The sequence below is a fragment of the Pogona vitticeps genome, chromosome 6, assembly GCF_051106095.1.
Source record: "Pogona vitticeps strain Pit_001003342236 chromosome 6, PviZW2.1, whole genome shotgun sequence".
Classification (NCBI taxonomy): domain Eukaryota; kingdom Metazoa; phylum Chordata; class Lepidosauria; order Squamata; family Agamidae; genus Pogona; species Pogona vitticeps.
This window is the reverse complement of record NC_135788.1, coordinates 51,983,293-52,001,416: the sequence shown is the minus strand read 5'-3', so window position 1 is coordinate 52,001,416 and position 18,124 is coordinate 51,983,293. Positions and strand designations below refer to the sequence as shown.

Below are 18,124 nucleotides of genomic sequence, written 5' to 3'. Positions count from 1 at the left end.
GATCTAGTGATCTTAGATAGGGATGGGCCTTTTGTGTAAACACAAAAGTAGTAGCTGAAAAAGACCCTCATAAACATGAATGATTCCTTTAAATGAAGGTTTTGGTTTTTTTCACATTTCCTTTTACATTCAACTTTAATTTCAATGTTTATCTGTCCAACTGCGGGTGAAATTTTTCATCCAATAGTGTTGTGAGAGCTGCTGTCAGTTGCCAGTCAGAATGTCTAGAAGCAAGGGTGTGGGATTTTTGAAATTTCATTATATGTAATTGGGACGTGGTGGCGCTGCGGGGACGTGGTGGTGCTGCGAGTTAAACTGCAGAAGCCTCTGTGCTGTAAGGTCTGTAGATCTTCAGCTGTAAGATCGAATCCATGTGACGGAGTGAGCGCCCGTAGCTTGTCCCAGCTCCTGCCAACCTAGCGGTTCGAAAGCATGCAAATGCAAGTAGATAAATAGGGACCACCTTGGTGGGAAGGTAACAGCATTTCATGTTTAAGTCGCACTGGCCATGTGACCACAGAAGATTGTCTTCGGACAAACGCTGGCTCTGTGGCTTGGAAACGGGGATGAGTCGAACATGACTGGACAAAAATTGTCAAGGGGAACCTTTACCTTTAATTGGTATTATTAAAAGGGCCTGGATTGGTTGTACTCCAGTGACAGGTTACTCATTGATTTCGGACATTGCTGTGGGAATCTCCTGGTGCCTTTCATCTTGTATTCTGACACCTGGCTTGTCTGCCTGCTGGATTCTGTAGAGAAGGCATCAAGTGGTAGAGGGGAGAGAAGTCATTAGCTCGCTTTTCTTAGTTTGTGGGGAAAGGGATTTTTTAAAATTGCTATTTTGTACATGAGAGAGGATGCTTTCTCTGATTGGCTGATGTTTTAAAATTGTTATTTACCATGTATTTACAGTATTTGTCAAAGGTGTATTTTTTTTGGTGGGATTTGGATTCCCCCCCTCATGTACTCTTGACCTGTTTTTGAAGTTGATTCTCTTTTGTCTGCCTTACCCCCCTCCTTTTTTTTTGGACCAGTTCTAAAGGCTTCTTTGGGTCTTTTTGGACTACCAGTGCCATTAAACATAAATGGGGAAACCTGGAATGAAATGACTCAAAAGAGGTGGTCCCTGTCACATTAAATGAAAGGAACAGTTCACAAAAACTGTAAAAATGAAAGCACAAACATCCCCCCCCCCAAAAAAACCCCAAACATTTTTAATGTGCACATCCTTAGCCTTTAGAGATGCCACTTTTATTCTCTGCCTCAGCCCTTCCATCTGCAGTCTTGGGATGATAATATTGATTTGTAGCGTTATTAGAATGATAACTATGGGATAATACATATGAAGTACTTTGAACATATGAAAACTCTGTACAAGTGTTGTACTGTGTTGTATAAAGTACAACTCCTACTAGTATGAAACTGGAGCTGATAGGAAGCCTATAGTAATTAGCTGACTGCCCTTGGAACTTAGGTTACCTGTGTGGATTGCAAGGAATGTAACCCAGTATTTGTAGATATTTGTACTCTTATTTTCTACATTACCCTCATACTAATATTTTTCTTGCTATTTCTCTGCAAGATTTCGTAAGTGATGCCAAAGTAGTAATTTTAGGCACCTATAGTTTTTGTTGTTTAGCAGTCACTTAATTGGATCCACATTTAGTCATGCCTTTGACCTATTGAAAAAACTGGATCTTAAGTTACTCACTGCTGATTTAATTCCTTTGATTTAAATGCAGAGATTGGAAACATTCTTTTTTTAGCTGCAACTCCAGTGCGAGAGGGATGTGGTGGCTCTGCGAGTTAAACCGCAGAAGCCTTTGTGGTGCAAGGTCAGAAGACCAGTAGTCGTAAGATCGAATCCACATGGAGTGAGCGCTCGTCGCTTGTCCCAGCTCCTCTCAACCTAGCATGTAAATGCGAGTAGATGAATAGGTACTATCTTGGTGGGAAGTTAATGGCGTTCTGTGTCTACAGACCACGGAAACTGTCTACAGACAAATGCTGGCTCTATGACCTGACAGGGATGAGCACCACACCCTAGAGTCAGACACGACTGGACTAAATGTCAAGGGAAACCTTTACCTTACCAGTACGAGAGGCCTTGCTAGCTGAGGGAGTCTGGAAGTTGTAGTCTAAACAAGTAGACTCCAAGTTCTGTTTAAATGTGGCAAACTCTGGATACCACATGCAGTCTGAAATCCAGTAGTTGGTCACAGCTAAGAGTAGGCCCATTGAATCAGTGGAACTAATGGAGGAGTGGACTCACCAAATTGCTACTGATTCAATGCGCCTCCGTTAGTTGCAACTTAATGCTGGATTTCAGCCACTGTTACTCTTGCTTGTACTTGATATTATAATCATTCCAATGTATGATTTTATTATTCTTGATTGGCTGTTAATTTAATCTGTATGTAATTACCGAACAGAGAAGGATGTCAGACATACTAATGGAAGAATATAGTTTGGATTCAAAAGTAGAATGAAAAAATAAGTACAGTGGTGCCTCGCATAACGAGCGCACCGTTTAACGACAAATCCGCATAGCGATGCGTTTTTTGCGATCGCTAATGCAATTGCATTGCGATGTTTAGATAGGCTAAACATCGCATTGCAGCGAAATGCTTACCGATCTTCGCATTGCGATGTTTAGAAAACAGCTGATTGGCGGTTCCAAAATGGCCGCCGGATCAGCAAAATGGCCGCCCGCAGCGTTTTCATGCCCTGCCCTCGCTTACTGGGCAGCGAAAATGGCGGCCGGATGGGGGAATCTTCGCTTACAGGTGAGTTTTTCCCCCATAGGAATGCATTAAACTCCGTTTAATGCATTCCTATGGTTCCCCCCCCCCCGCATAGCGACGAATCCGAATAGTGACGTTAATCCTAGAACGGATTAACGTCGCTATGCGGGGCACCACTGTAACGGGGCAACTTCAATGGACTTGCTTATACAGATTGAGCAGCTAAGAGTAGGCCTGACAGTTGCAGAAAGAACAGAAACCTTTTGTAGCAGGCCACTCTCAAACCTCTACCCATCCAGGCCTCTAAGAGTGCTCACTACTTCTCTTCAAAACTGCTGCCACCAACCTATCCTTTAAATCACAAAGACAAGTGTTTCTTTCAAAACAAATAATGTGTTTATTGATTAAACAAAATAAAAAGGGTAAATCACTGGTATTAAATCAATTAGTCAGTCACTGTTTCTCAGACACTAGCTCACACAGACTTTTCCCTCACTGACAGGCTCTTTCTCTATCAATCTCTCTAATCACTCATCTTCCAAACTGATCTGATCTTCTCTCACACATCACACACCTTATATAACCCATCTCCTCCCACTTCTGCACCACCCTCCGTCCTCTCATTGGCTGAGGTTCCCCTGCCCAGCTATGACGGACAGGTGAGAACAGAGCTGAACCTTTCACTTTTCAAAAAGCATGTATCACCTCCTCCATTTAATGCAGTGACATCACTAGCTGCCATATCATCTTCATGTCACAAGATGCCATGAGTTTTTCAGATCATTTATGCATTAATCTTTATTCACCCATTCTCTGATCCAGCTTCATTAACATGGTTAGAAAAGAGTACCAAGCCCCATTGCCTCCCTCGCTGCTTTTTCCCCTGGAGCAGGTTCAAGTTTGAAGAGGTGAGGTCCTGGCTCACAGTAGGCCCTACATGTGAATAAGAACCAGATTTCCTGGGGTTCTTAATTGTGTATAGACCCTACATGCAAACAGAAATCTCTTTTATTCAGCCTGGAGGGGCTACTTGCTCCTTTCTGATCATGATGACAAAGCTGGGTTAGAGAATGAATCAAGAGTACTCCAGAAGCAGCTGGATGTGATATTATTGGAGAGATGCTCCAGTTGACCTACAGGACACCAGGCTGGGTCTATATCAGAGGAACAGAGTTCTCTCCTTTCTGTAGATTGTTAATTCATTAAATAAATAGGGTACTAAGGAAGCAGATGATGCCGATGAGTGAGTCTCCAAATTGTGGGCTGCACTAGAAGGACTAACTTATTGCAAGAAATAAATTAATACCTCACTTTTAAAACTCTCTTCTTATATGCTTCCCCCATCTCTTTTGGCAGAGTGATCTTTAGGAAACTATAAAAATAGCTAAGCGTCTGAAGAACAATATAGTAACTGCAGCATTAACTTCTTCAATACTCTTCCCCTCAGTGTTTATTACCTGCAATTAATTGACAAGACAGAGTTTAAATATTGTAGCAACAACTATTAGCACTCTTATGGGAAACCTGTGTAGATGAATGAATAGTGGTGCATTTTGCTGTAATATGGAATTGTGAAATTATAAAGACAATGTCACATTCTTTGTTTTTCTGGAAATGGTGCACCTTGATATTTTTAAGAGTTAGAAGAGGATGTAGTCCAGGAAAAAACTGTCTTTTTCCTGTCATTTTGTATTGTGCTTCTTGGTGTACAAACTACTTTGTCATGCTTATTTGTGCTATTGCACACCTGTAAGGAGAAAGGTAGGAAATCATCAGTTTCCTATGGTTCTTTACAGCCAGAGATTCACTCATTGCAACATGTCCTGGTAGCCTACTGCTGACCATGGTCACAGCTGGGATCAAGTGTCAGTTCTGTGCCACACTCTGGAGGCATTGAATGCTCTAAGGTCTGGCTTGGGAGAAAGGCCAGGGCATCGTACCTGACTATTCTCCAAGGTTTGATGGCACTCAGGAGCAGTGAGATTGCTTGCTGCTTCTGAGAGTTTTCAGAGATGATATGAGATACAGAACTCCGTACGTCCTCCCTGTATCCCAGATAATTTAGGATGGGAGCTTTATCTCTTCCCTTGAGAATGAAATCCAGGACAATTTTTATTATAATAGTCACATGTTGGCAAATAAATTTTGACTTATGGCAACTCTTCCAGGGTTTTTTCTAGGTATAAAGTACTGGTGGCATGCTGTAACTGCAGCTTCCTCATGACCACACAGATAACAGGTACATAACCCCATCAGCCAGATGAGTTCCTTGTGATCTCAACTGACCCCTTCTATAGGAGGCACAGTGGGGTTTTGATTTCCTGGACCCTGGATCCCCAGTCAGATACTCCAACCCATCTCATATCCTGTACACTCATCTGATTTCTCTTTTCTGAATTTTCTGCACAATGCAAGGGTTGTTTGGCAAGCGGCACTGTAGTCAGAGAATGGTGCATTCAATTTTTGTACTCTTTGTTTCCATGGATAAGTAAAATTGGAACCTCAGTCTTCCATAGCCTTTTGGGAGCCTTGGTGTGGAAGGGAGCCTTTAAAACTCACAGCTGGATCAGCAACAGCAGGGACTATCCAGCTGTCATTTTTTTACTTTTAAAGACAGTCTCCCCTCCATTCAGGGGTTCCCAAAGGCTTCCCCAGGGCAAAAGGGAATCCTAAGGACAGGGGAAGCTTTGAATGAGTATAAATTTAATGTTTCCAGCTCCCAGTCCAGATTATGCTGGGTGTAAAGCTGCACAACAGGTTTTTGCCTAATATGTACAGTAGTGTAGGAAATGAAGGGTAACCATGGCTCTCAACAAAACAGAAAGGCATCTGAAAAGAAGGAATTTTTATCACAAGGTCTTTATACATACCTGGGATTTGATCTACACTCCCGTCATTCCAAGGCAGCAGGACCAGAGGAGTTGTAGTCAAGAAGGGCTCAAGGACATCAGTTTAGAAAAGGCTACTTTTGGCAAATCCAAGGGTTCAGGTAGGAAAAGTGGGGATGATTGCCTTTTAAATTTTTGTTCCAGCAGGTAACCCTGTTGAATTGAAACTCATTGGTGGACTGTGTGGAACACTTTGTATGTCAAGCTGTGTTTAAAAGGCTTTCAGAAAAGTTATTAGCTATTCTGCTACTTGATCTTGTTAATTTGTTACAAAAATATTTTAAATTAGATATATTATGATTTTCTCCCTGTATTATATGATAGACGAACCTTGAAAGCAACAAGCTCCAAGTAACATAGATACCTATTTGGGTAACAAGGATCTAACAAAATTATGTTTCAGAGGTAGCATGACAAGTGAGAATGAAATCATTTTATTGGTGTAATAAGTAGTATTTAAAGCTTTCTCGGGACAATTTAAGAAACATTTTGATAGGAATTTTTCAAGTTTCTGCCATTTGCTCACCAATGCTAGGGTTTTCACCGCCAAAACCAATAATGTACAAATATTAAGTACAGTACTCTGACATTTCCCCCAATGCTTGAATGAATAATGAGAGTATATTCAGTTTTGTTTTGTTTTGAGTAAGGAATGAATTGCATCTTAAAAAGTAACTTTACAAGTGCAGTTATGTGTTATCCAGCGGGCAGAACAACCCCGTCTAATCCAGACACAGTTGGGCTTTAAAGCTATATATATAAAGTTGTGGGAAAAAAATTGTTTTCAGGCCAGTCCAATGTCACCTTCCTTTTTTCTCTTCACTATTTAAGATAAAAGATAGCTCTGTGAGTTTGGTATTTGCCTGCAAAGCCAGGGGCTGGGAGTTCAGTTCCCCACTGTGCATCCCAGAGGACCCGATCCACGTGGCCCTGGGCAAGCTGCACCATTCCAGGCCACCCTCAGAAGAAGCACGTGGTGAACCACTTCTGTATAGTTTCTACTTAGGAAACCCTGAAAAGGGTCACCATAAGTCAGAATTGACTTAATGGCACACAACTATTATTTATTCTACCTCAGCTCTTTGATAGAGTTAAAAAATATATCTGGCATTTTCCTTTAGGCCTATTCCATTTGAACTGTTTATATAGTCTGTATTTCTGCTTAAACAGTGAATACAATTTCAGATGTATTCAATTATTTTGCCCTTTTATTTTGCCTTTTTATTGTATTTTAAATGTTGTAAGCACCCAGAGACCTTCGGCATATAAGTTAAATAAATAAATAAATAAAAATAATGTTTACTTCTAAGATATTAATCCTTTCTCATTGCAGCATCTCATATGTGTTTGTGATCTAGGTCATCACGTTGCTAGCTACGCCCAGCACCATAATTCTCTTTCTCTTTCTCTGTGTTTCTTAGCAACTGGTGCAACTGACTGCCATTTCCATACTGTATCAAAATTTCTTCTTGCCTTTCTAGAGTTTCTTTTCCCCTGCTAGTCTATTGCTTCCACTCTTTATAATCAGAAAGATAGTCAGAATAATGCTCAATGGTAAATATGATTCTCATGTCTTCATAACTAATGTAAACATGTCTCAGGCATCTGAACTACAGTTATCCCCAACTTTTAACTGTTTCTGTAGATGAGGACTAATAATCTTATATATTTAATGCTTTCTTTATGAATTCCTTTTTCAAATTGTTTTTAAGATCTTTGCATTTCAGTATGTAAAGCTGCTGTCACATCTGCACCCATAAATTCTTGTCTCAGGACTCTCGTTCTGGATTCTTATTCTCAGAGAGCTGGCTATCTCAGTGCCATGTTGCTAAATTCTAGATTGCTTTTTGGATTTTAATTCTATTGATTATTTTACCTAAATGATCTTCTCTTTCAAAAGTTTTAAAATTGCTTATTATGACTATTCTGTCTGGAGTGTCATCAGAATCTCATTTGAAACTGTTTTAAGGCCACCAGAGAGAGGAATGTGTAGTTCAATTGAATTCTTACTTGTTATTTTTATCTCTGTTTTCCTCTGTGTCCTGGTTTCGATCTAACGTGCAGGGTCTGATAAAACATGGCAACATGGCCTAGGAATTTGAGAAACTGACATTAACTGAGTCAGATTCTTGTTCTGTCTAGCCCAGTGTGATTGATGCTGTCTGGCAGGGAGTCTCAAAAGAGTTTCAGAAGAACATGTTTCCTGATTGGAGATGCTGCAGAGTGAATCTGTTGTCTTCTATGCGGCAGCATGCAGAACATATGTTCTGCCACTCAGGTGCAGCAGCCTATGTCCACCTGTGCTCTCCTCACCTGCTCCCTTCTTACCTTTCTTTGTGGCAAAGCTTTGACATAGCTTTTTAAAATTGCCTGAATTGTCATCCAGGTAGACAACTGTAAAATGCTGTCTGTCAGGCTGCTTTTGGAAGGTTTTAGGGAAGCTATGGATAAGGCAAAATGCAGTAACCAGACTACAGTCTGGTGCTCTTTAAAGAGCAGGTTTCACTAGCCTTGAATCTACTACACTTGCTTCCAGTTTGTTTCTCAGCTCAATTCAAGGTGCTGGCTTGTCTTATAAAGCCCTAAATGGCTTGAAGCCAGAGTAACTTCCTCCTGCATGCCTGCCCATTATTTGAGGTCTCAGCAAATGTCTTCCAGCATGTCCCATCACGCTGAGAAACTAGGCTGGGGAATACATAAGACAGGGCTTTCTCTCTAACAATACCTTGTTTATGGAGATTCTGCCAAAGGGAAGTCAGGCTGCTTGTTTCCTGGTGACTTTTAACTGGAAGGCCAAGATTGTATTATTTTGCAGCGCTTTCAGTGTTTGAAACTGATTTTAAAATTGGCCCTTTCAGTTCTTGATATGAATTTAATGTTGGTTTTAAAAATTGGTTTCTAAGCGTTGCTTTTCATCTATTTTTTAAAAAAAGATCTTATCTTTTTTGTGCTTCACTTTGGGATGAGGAGTGATAAATATATTTAATAAGTGATAGGCTTTTTTATTAATAGAAAGTTTTTAAGAATATCAGAACTGAGAAAATAGTTTCAGAGTTAACTTCCAAACTAGGATTTGTGATACTTTGATTTATAATGCCTCCAGCACCTGGAAAAGATAACATCGCTGTTGAAGTGCTGTAAAGAGATCATCACCACCAAACTGTATGAAGTCTTGCATCTTTGCTGGAGGGAAGGTGGAGTACCACAGGACATTATACAAGAACAAGGGAGACAAGGGCTACTGTAATAACTACCGTGGCATCTTTCTTCTCAGCGTTGTAGGGAAGCTGCTTGCCCGTGTTGTGCTGAAGATCCTCCAGGTGCTTGCAGACAGAGTCTATCCAGAATCACAGAGTGGATTTTGAGCTAATAGATCCACCACTGACATTTTATTCTCCCTCAGACAGTTGCAGGAGAAATGCAGGGAACAACAACAGCCACTCTTTGTGGCCTTCGTAGATCTCACAAAGGCCTTTGATTTGGTTAGCAGGGATGGCTTTTTAAAATATTTCCCAAGATTGGATGTCCACCTTGACTCCTTAACATCATGAGGTCTTTTCATGAGGGAATGAAGTGCACCGTAGTTTTTGATGGCTCAACATCCAATCCCTTTGACATCTGAAGCAGAGTGAAACAGGGCTGTGTTCTCGCGCCAACCCTGTTTGGGATCTTTTTTGCTGTCGTGCTGAAGCATGACTTTGGAACTGCAACAGAAGGTGTCTATCTCCGGACTAGATCAGATGGAAAGCTCTAGATTGAGAGCAAAGACCAAAGTCCAACTGAAATACATGCGGGGCTTCCTCTTCGCCGATGATGCAGCCCTTGTTGCCCACTCTGCTGAAGACCTCCAACAACTCATGAATCATTTTAGCAAGGCCTGCCAAGACTTTGGATTACAATCGGCGTGAAGAAAACACAAGTCATGGGCCAGGGCATGGACTCACCACCCTCTTTTACCATTTCCACGCAAGAATTGGAGGTTGTTCATGAATTTCTGTCCCTTGGCTCAACAATCTCTGACACTCTCTCCCTAGATGTCGAACTGCATAAACGCATTGGCAAAGCAGCTACCATGTTCTCTAGACTTACAAAGAGAGTATGGCTCAATAAGAAGCCAACGACCTATACCAAGACCCAGGTCTATAGAGCCTGTGTCCCGAGCACACTCCTGTACTGCAGTGAGTCCTGGACCCTTTGTGCACAGCAGGAGAGGAAGCTGAATGCCTTCCATATTTGTTGCCTCTGACGGATTTTTGGTATCACCTGGCAGGACAAAGTTCCAAATAGAGTACAATGAGCTGGAATTTTTAGCATATATACATTACTGAAACAGCGACGTTGGCTCGGGAATGTTGTGAGAATGGCTGATGGTCGGATTCCAAAAGATCTCCTGTATGGAGAATTAGTACAGGGAAATCGCCCCAGAGGGAGACCACAACTGCAATACAAGGACGTCTGCAAGCGGGATCTGAAGGCCTTAGGAATGGACCTCAACAGATGGGAAACCCTGACATCTGAGCATTCAGCCTGGAGGCAGGCGTTGCATCACGGCCTCTCCCAATTTGAAGAGACCCTTGTCCAGCAGGCCGAGGCAAAGAGGCAGTCGCGAAAGCAGCAAAATCAAGGAGCTGGACAGGGGACAGATTGTATTTTTCTTATGTGTGGAAGGGATTGTCATTCTCGAATTGGCGTTCTCAGCCACACTAGATGCTGTTCCAAGTCCTCCATACAGAGCACGTTACCAATGTCTTTCAAGACTGAAGGATGCCTAACAACAAGATTTATAATGACCCCTAGACTATGCTTTTCCTAGTTTCAGATATTGTGAGAAAGAAAGTTTTGCCCAAACAGTGTTTGCACAGTCTCCCATTTGGTGCCATACATCTCTGTTCTTTGATTTGTTCTTCCCTCCTTACCCAAGCTTTATATTCTTTCTTCCTTTTCCTTTCCTCTGTCTCACCCCAATATGGTGGTTTTCTATAGGTTTGTCTTTTCCATTCTTTTTCAGCATATTCCCTGGGCACTCGAAACTCTACCCATTCCCCTGTCCTTCTTGTATCAGATCTACTAAGTCTTCTCTTTTCCCTGTAATATCCTCCTCAGCCCAACACACCTCTCTGTTTTCCTCTTTCAGACTGCTCTCCCCTCCTCCTTCCCCTCTTTTCTATCTTCCCCTTTTCCCGCCAAATTAGCGCCCCCTGGTGTTTCTGTACTTATTTCCAGTTGCTTTAACCCTCTTTCAATGATCTCTGTCTCTTCTTCTGCTCTGTTGATGTGGGAGTCGGACGGTACACCCTGGAGAGTATCCCTGGTTTTACTCTCATCCTCACGCACAGATACTGAATTAATTTTGAGGCCAATAAACCATAGTTCAGCAGACCAGATAACTAAATTGGGACCAGCTTAGTCTGGCATGCACAGTCTCTTCCACCCGCTTTGTTTTATGTTGGATAGTCTAGAACAGTGATTCCCAGTCTTGAGTCTCCAAGATTTCTTGGACCGCAACTGCAAGAAATCCTGGCCAGCACAACTAGTGATGAAGGGTTCTGGGAGTTTTAGTCAAATAACATCTGAGGACCCAAGTTTGGGAACCAGTGGTCTAGAACACTGGTTCTTAACCTTGGGTTACTCAGGAGTTTTGGACTGCAACTCCCAGAAGCCTTCACCACCAGCTGTCCTGAGTGGGGTTTCTGGGAGTTGCAGTTCAAAAGCATCCAAGTAACAAAGGTTAAGAACCACTGGTGTAGAAGATGAGTTTTGTCTCCAGAAAGCAGGTGAAATGGGTCTGAGACCCCTGAAACACATCCCCTTTCTCCCCTTGATTTGTTATGTGAGGTCAGTCTGAGGAACCTGTTAGCTCCTTGGAATACAGAATGGGAATTGAGATGGCAAGAGACATTTGTAGGGAGCTAAGCTGTATTTGTTATTGAGTGTTTCCTTTGTCTTACCAAGTTAGGTGTTTCTTGTGTGACAGACAGCTTCGTCCCAGTACTGTATCTTCTTGTGCCCACCCTCCAGCTTCTAAAGATATTTGGGGTTCTTGGTAGACACAGTAGTGTGTACTAAGACAAACTGTGGTAGCATCCAAAATAAGTGAGAACCATAAGAATATCTGAAATCACAGTATGATATTGTCCTGCCAAGGATTTTGTACATAAATAGTCTCGATTTTTTCATAGCTTAGCAAGCCTTTGAAGTGGCCATAGAAATATTTTTCGTGATGTATTTTATCAAGAACCATGTCCAGTTTATTTAGGTATGCTTTGAGGCATTTTTATACTTTGGAATTGAAAATATTTTAAAACGTCCAAGGCTCTTTACTATATTACAATGTTAAAAACTGTAATAGTCATACAATAAATAGTGAAGAAACAATTTAACAATCAGATGTTTTATTAAAATCCCATGGGATAACTGACTAGATTAATGATCAGGAAAAATGTGTGGACAGACATCTCAATCTTCAGCTGGCAGGGGAAACAATCTATATTGGGAACCCATCTGATCTCAGTGGGGAGATCATTCCAGATGTGGGCTCCAAAGCAGAGAGTTGCGTAACAGTTGCATCAGAAAGTAAGTACAGTACTTAATACTGTTCTTTACTCTTTCAGTCATGGATCTGTTTCTAACATTATTATGGGAGAACACAAATGAGTGTGCCATGGTATTGGTTGATCAAAATATAAGTTAAATATGATAGGCATTTGTGGAATGAAATCATATAATTTGTATATTTCTGAGTGTATTAAGCAAATACATACAGTACTAGACATAAACAATAATATTATTTCTATATTTCTCTCTGATTCACATTTTGCAATGCACTTAACAACTCATCAGCCCTTCACAAGAGCAATATAGTCTCTTCTCTTTCTTAGTCTCTAAAATGCCATGCAAAATCTGTGTGCTGTAAATTTCTTAGAATTCATCCCATTATTGGTTTGAAGTAGCGTTTTAAGGAATGCTTTATGCTTTTGATAAACATTGTTTATCAATTGAGGTGATTTTTCAAATGGTTCCAACTTGTGGGAAAAAAACATAACTCTCCCTGTCAGGGTGGGCAAGCTTAGGGAGACTGAGGGTAGAACTTTGCTCCCAGTCTCCACCGTAGGCCACAGCAGGCTCAGAAATTGATTTGTCTGGCTTTTTTTTTAAAGTATGCAGGAAGTGGCCACATGGGGACATGTTTTCTTTCTACTTTGGGGACTGGTTTCCTTAGGAGTACTTCTGCAAGGGCACTAAAATGAAAACTGCTTCTGGAGGCTTCCAGAAGAAATAGCCATTTCTGGCTGCCTGTTGCCATAAATGGCTATTTGTGTTCCTGGAATATTATTTTAACACATCCCTTCAAGGTGGGTTTGTGGGTGTGGGTGTATTTTGTTAAAATAGTTAATGTATTAATTTCAGAATATATTTATACACATACAAACTCGACGGGCCTCACCAGCCACACAAATTTCTTGGGGGTAGGGCCTAAAAGCCACATGATGCCTATCTTTATAGGAACTCCTGTTTTTTGTAATGGCTCATTCTACCTTCTAAAGCTACAGATTGTTCTAATATCCGCTTCCATTTTCAATACAAATAATGACTTATTATTTCCTTTGTTGCCTTGGTGCATTATGTAAGTGCTGCTTACTGATGATTTGTTCTTAATGTGTGCTTGATTGCATTTTAACCTTTAGCTGCATCCGTATTTACCCTTTGGATTCATTTCCGTATATTACATCTCTGCTCTTATTATTTTGTGGGAATTTTATTTAGTCATTTGCGAGGGCTTCTTAGGCTCTTGCGAAGTGCAATTTCCATGTCTTTTCTTTCCACAAAATTGGATTGCTTGCCCATTCCATTAAATTTTCTCCCAGTGGTTGACTTACTGTTAGATGGAGCAAGGCAGATCTCAGTCATCAACCAGTCAGTGACCAATGTGTTGGTGCTATTCAAGGACAGCAAATGGTCAACTGGTGAAAAAAATAGAGGTCTACGTAAATAATTCTTTACAACTTTCCCTGTTCAAGTGTACCGTATACATGCAAGTTATTGACTGTTTCAAACTTTTTTGAGGAAGGGCAAAGTGTGAATTTATCAGTTTAATAATAGCATTAATAAAGAATTACTTTTCATTTTGTATATATGTCACCTTTTCCCCCACAAAGCGATCCAAGGTGGCTTATAACATATTTAAAGGAACAATATTAAAATACAGTGACCAAAATCCAGTTGGCTAAAGTTACATGGGGCAAACTGGATGCCAGTCATTTGGCACCAGTAATGTTTAGACAAATTAAAAACGTTCTGTCTCCCAGTTTCAACTGAGGAAGCCTTTGGGGAGTCATGGGATGGAAGGTGGCTTTGATATGCCAAAAATGCTGCTGGATTATCCCTTGTGACAGAGACACAACATAGAGAGAGGAAGAGAGAGAGGGAGCCCAAGACTTGCAAAAGCCTCCTGAGAACAAAACCAAGTCCTACAGAGCCTCAGGATCTGAAAGGGGGAAGGATATGAAGTTTTCAATTTGTTTAAATTAAACATTACTCATGTAACATCATTCACTTTTTCACCATAATTTTGCCCCCAAAAGTATAATAATAAAACAATTAAGGACATTGAAACTGCTGAATAAAAACTGTTTGTAGTAGTTTAAAGGCAGATTTTAAAAGACAAAACGTACAACATGTCCTGTGCAAATTCCATCTGTGGGAGGCAGATCTTTGTTTGTCCACAGAAAGGAAGATTGCAGGGAGAGGGCCAGCCTGACCTGCTATGGAAGGGACTTCCACAGTAGAGGACCAGCTACTGTACAGTCCCCGTCACACATCCTTACCAAGCACATGTGTAAGGTTGAGAAGGAGGGGGGCAAGGAAATAGCCCCCCGCAAAGATCTTAATGCTCAGTGACTTTCCTATGAGGACATACGGTCCCTCAGATATCCCGATCCCATTTAAGGCTATGTAGATCAAAACCACCACTTTGAATTGTGATCAAAAGTGGACTGGTAACCATTGAAGCAATAGTAAAAAGGGATTTCTTTTTCCCCCATTGTAGCTGATTGTGGTCAGCTGCTGCACATTAGATGCCTTGAAGTCATTGTTTTTGTGACAATAGACTAACATTACTTCCTTTTTGGAAATTGTTTCAGTTATTGAATTTATCTTTGTATCCATTTGGTGGAGTGCCAAGTGCTATTTGTACTTCTTTTCTGAGGCACCAAATATCTAAAGTCATCTTTTTTCTGTTCTTCTGAATGTGAAAGTTTTGATCTTCAACTCTGTGCCCTGAATGAAAGACAAGAATTGTAAAGCATAGTTTTTGAAAACATGAATCTCATATCCAATGACTTCCTGAGGGGTTTTTTTTTCTCACTTCACATGTGTATATTCACTGTTACTTGGTGATTGGGAATGGGAGTGAAAGTTATAGTATTTTCTTGACAGCAAGTCAAATCTAGCATCTTCAGGAGGAAAACATGGAACAAGATATGTGGTTGTTCTTAGTAAGTGAGAGTTGGTGGCATATCTTAAATGCTAAAATATTTTATATGTATTATTTCAGTTTGCTGAAATTTTGACAATAATAAACAAGAAGAATATAATAAGATAGAAGTAGGTTTTCAAGTAGGAAGAAAATTAATATTATTTCAATTATATTTCAGTCACATGTGTAAAGTTTATTAGCATCAGAGTCTTATTATCTCTTACAATATAATAAAATGCAAAAAAGCTACCATTTCCATGTTATAGGGAACAACTAGTTGTGTGCTTTCTTCAGTGCTCTTTCAAAACTTTTGGAAAGCAACTTCTGTCATTTCAGCCACTGGCTGGTGCATGATAGGAGTTGTTGTCCAGCATAACAGGAGGACTCAAAGTAAGGCTGCTCTGCACCATGGCTTCTGCAGTGTTTCCAGGATCTGAGTTTGAGATTTTGAGTCTTTGTTTCTCAAAAAGAGGGGGGAAAAAGAAAAGATAGGAGTGAAGAGGAAAGCTTCCAAGTTGTTAGAAAGGGATTGCAGGATCATGTTTGGACAAATAGTCTTTACCTGTGTTTGAATTTTTAACCATTTCTTCCTTCAGGCCATGACTGATGGTTTGTCAGATCTCCCCAAGTGGTATGGAATAAAAGAAATGCAAGCCCATTGGCTAGGCGAGTGCTGTGGGTGCTATTTTGACTTTATCTTAAAGGTGAGTCCAGTGACTGAAAATTGCAGTGATATTTCTCATGGTATGCTACAGAAGGCTGAAAATGTTAGACTAGAACTCACATATTATAAATTATATCTGGTCAATGTGGAGTGATGATTCTCTGAATTGAATATTTTGGGATACCAACATATGGTCAAAGAAATCCCCATTTTAGTGCTCCTGAGTTGGGCTCAATGCAGATGTAATGCTGTCCACTCTTCCATTTGTGGTTAAGAGTTCAGGCATGTTGTTGAGTTACATGCTTCTATATTTGCTGAAATTCATTTCTATTGGTTATTTCTATTGATCTAACCATGTTTCTGGTGCTGCATTTGTGCTAATGTTAGTTAGTAAACAGTTTGTAACCTGGCTAGTTATACTAGAGTCTAGTATATTTGTCTACAAACTATTTGCAATAGCAGTTTCATTTGATATAAATTGGATGTTAGTTAGCCTGTATTGGCTTTCTGATGCTTAAATGGACCAAAAAGTAGCTCTTAAGGACAGATCTCAATGATCAGCATCTGCTTGATCAACCTGTTCCAAGTCGTATGGAACTCAGTGATTTCCTTGAAGGACTGTCATCATTATCATCATCTTAGAACTGCAGGGCTGTTTGGCAATAATTTGTATAACCAAGATTATTTTGAAAGCCATTATCTCTGCTAACATTTGTACTTATGGCTGCAGTCCTAAGCACACCACTGAGCATAAGTGGATTGACATCTGAGTAAACATCCGTAGGATTACATTCTAGGTAATTATTGTTCTGCTTTGATTGTAATACTAAGCCATAGAGTGTAAGGCAGACAGAGTTGGTGGAACAAAGTAAAATCTGCCTCTCAGATAGTCAAGCAAACCACAGTTTCTCCCACTAACATTGTTTTCTTGCATGTCCCTTGCCTCTGCAAATACCTGGTTGCTGTACCAAAATCTTTTGTTGCGCAGTATCTCCAGTCTTTTTACTTTTGGCCAGCTGCTGAAATTATTTGAGAAACATCATGGATGTTCTTCTCAGAGAGGCCGTACCATTCTTCTCAGTTAAAAGCAGTCCTAAAACACCACACCTTTGTTTCTAAACAGAAATCTTGTCTCTAAAATATACCTTTAAAAATTATTTGGATGTTTTTTAAAAGTAATTTTTGACTGTTAAGTGGAAAATATTACTTTGTAAGTTTGATCTATGGTACTTTGGAAATCCAACTTTGTTACCTCCGTTACCCAAAAAGTAGCTAGTTACAATAGCTGTGTTCCTCGTTGCTTCCTGCTTCCAGGCTCTGCTGACAGCATTACAGCAGGGCTTGAAAACTGAGTTGGAGAGGGACAGCATGTCAGGAAGAACATGGCAGAGAAAGGAACTTGTTACCATCCAGAGCGAGGAAGGTTACAGAAGTCTGTGAAAGTACTACTGAGATTCTTTTAATTCCCATGAGTAGTTTAATTCTAGTCCTTTGTCTCAGGAACCAATAACCAATTAGGGCAGAACAATCAACAAGCTGAGATTTAGCCAGGACACTGAGTTTGGATGTAACAATAAACCATTGTTAATACAAACCAGGAGTTAAAGGCCAGCTTCAATCCATTGCTTGCAATACTGATTTTTTGGCCCAGAATAACAGTTAATGAGTCTGGCTAGGACTGAATATACAAACAAGCTAAAATTAATCTGAAGAACCATGGTTTGGATTTATGTCTGAACTGAGCCATTTTGTGCTCAGGTGCAGACTATGGACTTCAAAACATCTGTGCAGAATTCATAAACAGAGTTAAAGGTGTCTACAAGTGGCAATTGTATATGTTGCTCTAGAGAAAATTGCAGTAACTTTTCCTGTATTTTCCTCAGATTAATAACAAGCCAACAGGAGAGAGAATAGCAGCTTATACATATACACCTGAAGCTGTATATGGCATGTCCCATTTATATATCTTACCTAGCCACAGACTGCTGCATGGAAATAGTAGTTTGAAGGAAGACTTTCAGAAGGAGTTCATTCCAGGCAAAGGTGATTTTTCCCCATTATCAGTTTTGAGGCAGTAAATTATTTGTGTAGCCTGGCAGGATCAGACTTGAGTAAAATGGGTTCGCTTACATGTAATGTTTTACAAATACAGTAGCAAAAGATAGCATAAATATATAGCCTGAGTTATATGTTTCAGGGATAGTCCCAAAATGTTTACGAGTAGACAGGTTGGGAGAGGCAAAGGGAAGTAGGCAAGCAGGCATGCACAGTATGGCAGCCTACTGGTTTGCGCTATACTTTGTTTATATGAAAAGCCAAGCTAGAATATGAAGCTTTATAGCAGTGGTTC

General features: G+C 40.3%; 1 protein-coding gene across 4 annotated transcripts in view; it reads left to right on the top strand.

Annotated features, from left to right (window-relative positions):
- The window catches only part of LARS2 (leucyl-tRNA synthetase 2, mitochondrial), a 119,608-nt gene that overhangs the window by 24,983 nt on the left and 76,501 nt on the right, over positions 1-18,124 (top strand). For all 4 annotated transcript variants that reach the window (XM_073003520.2, XM_073003518.2, XM_073003519.2 and 1 more), the window contains 2 exons: positions 15,707-15,814; positions 17,658-17,817. In XM_073003520.2, the coding sequence (XP_072859621.2) occupies positions 15,707-15,814; positions 17,658-17,817 (268 nt within the window). The remainder of the gene's footprint in view (positions 1-15,706; positions 15,815-17,657; positions 17,818-18,124) is intronic.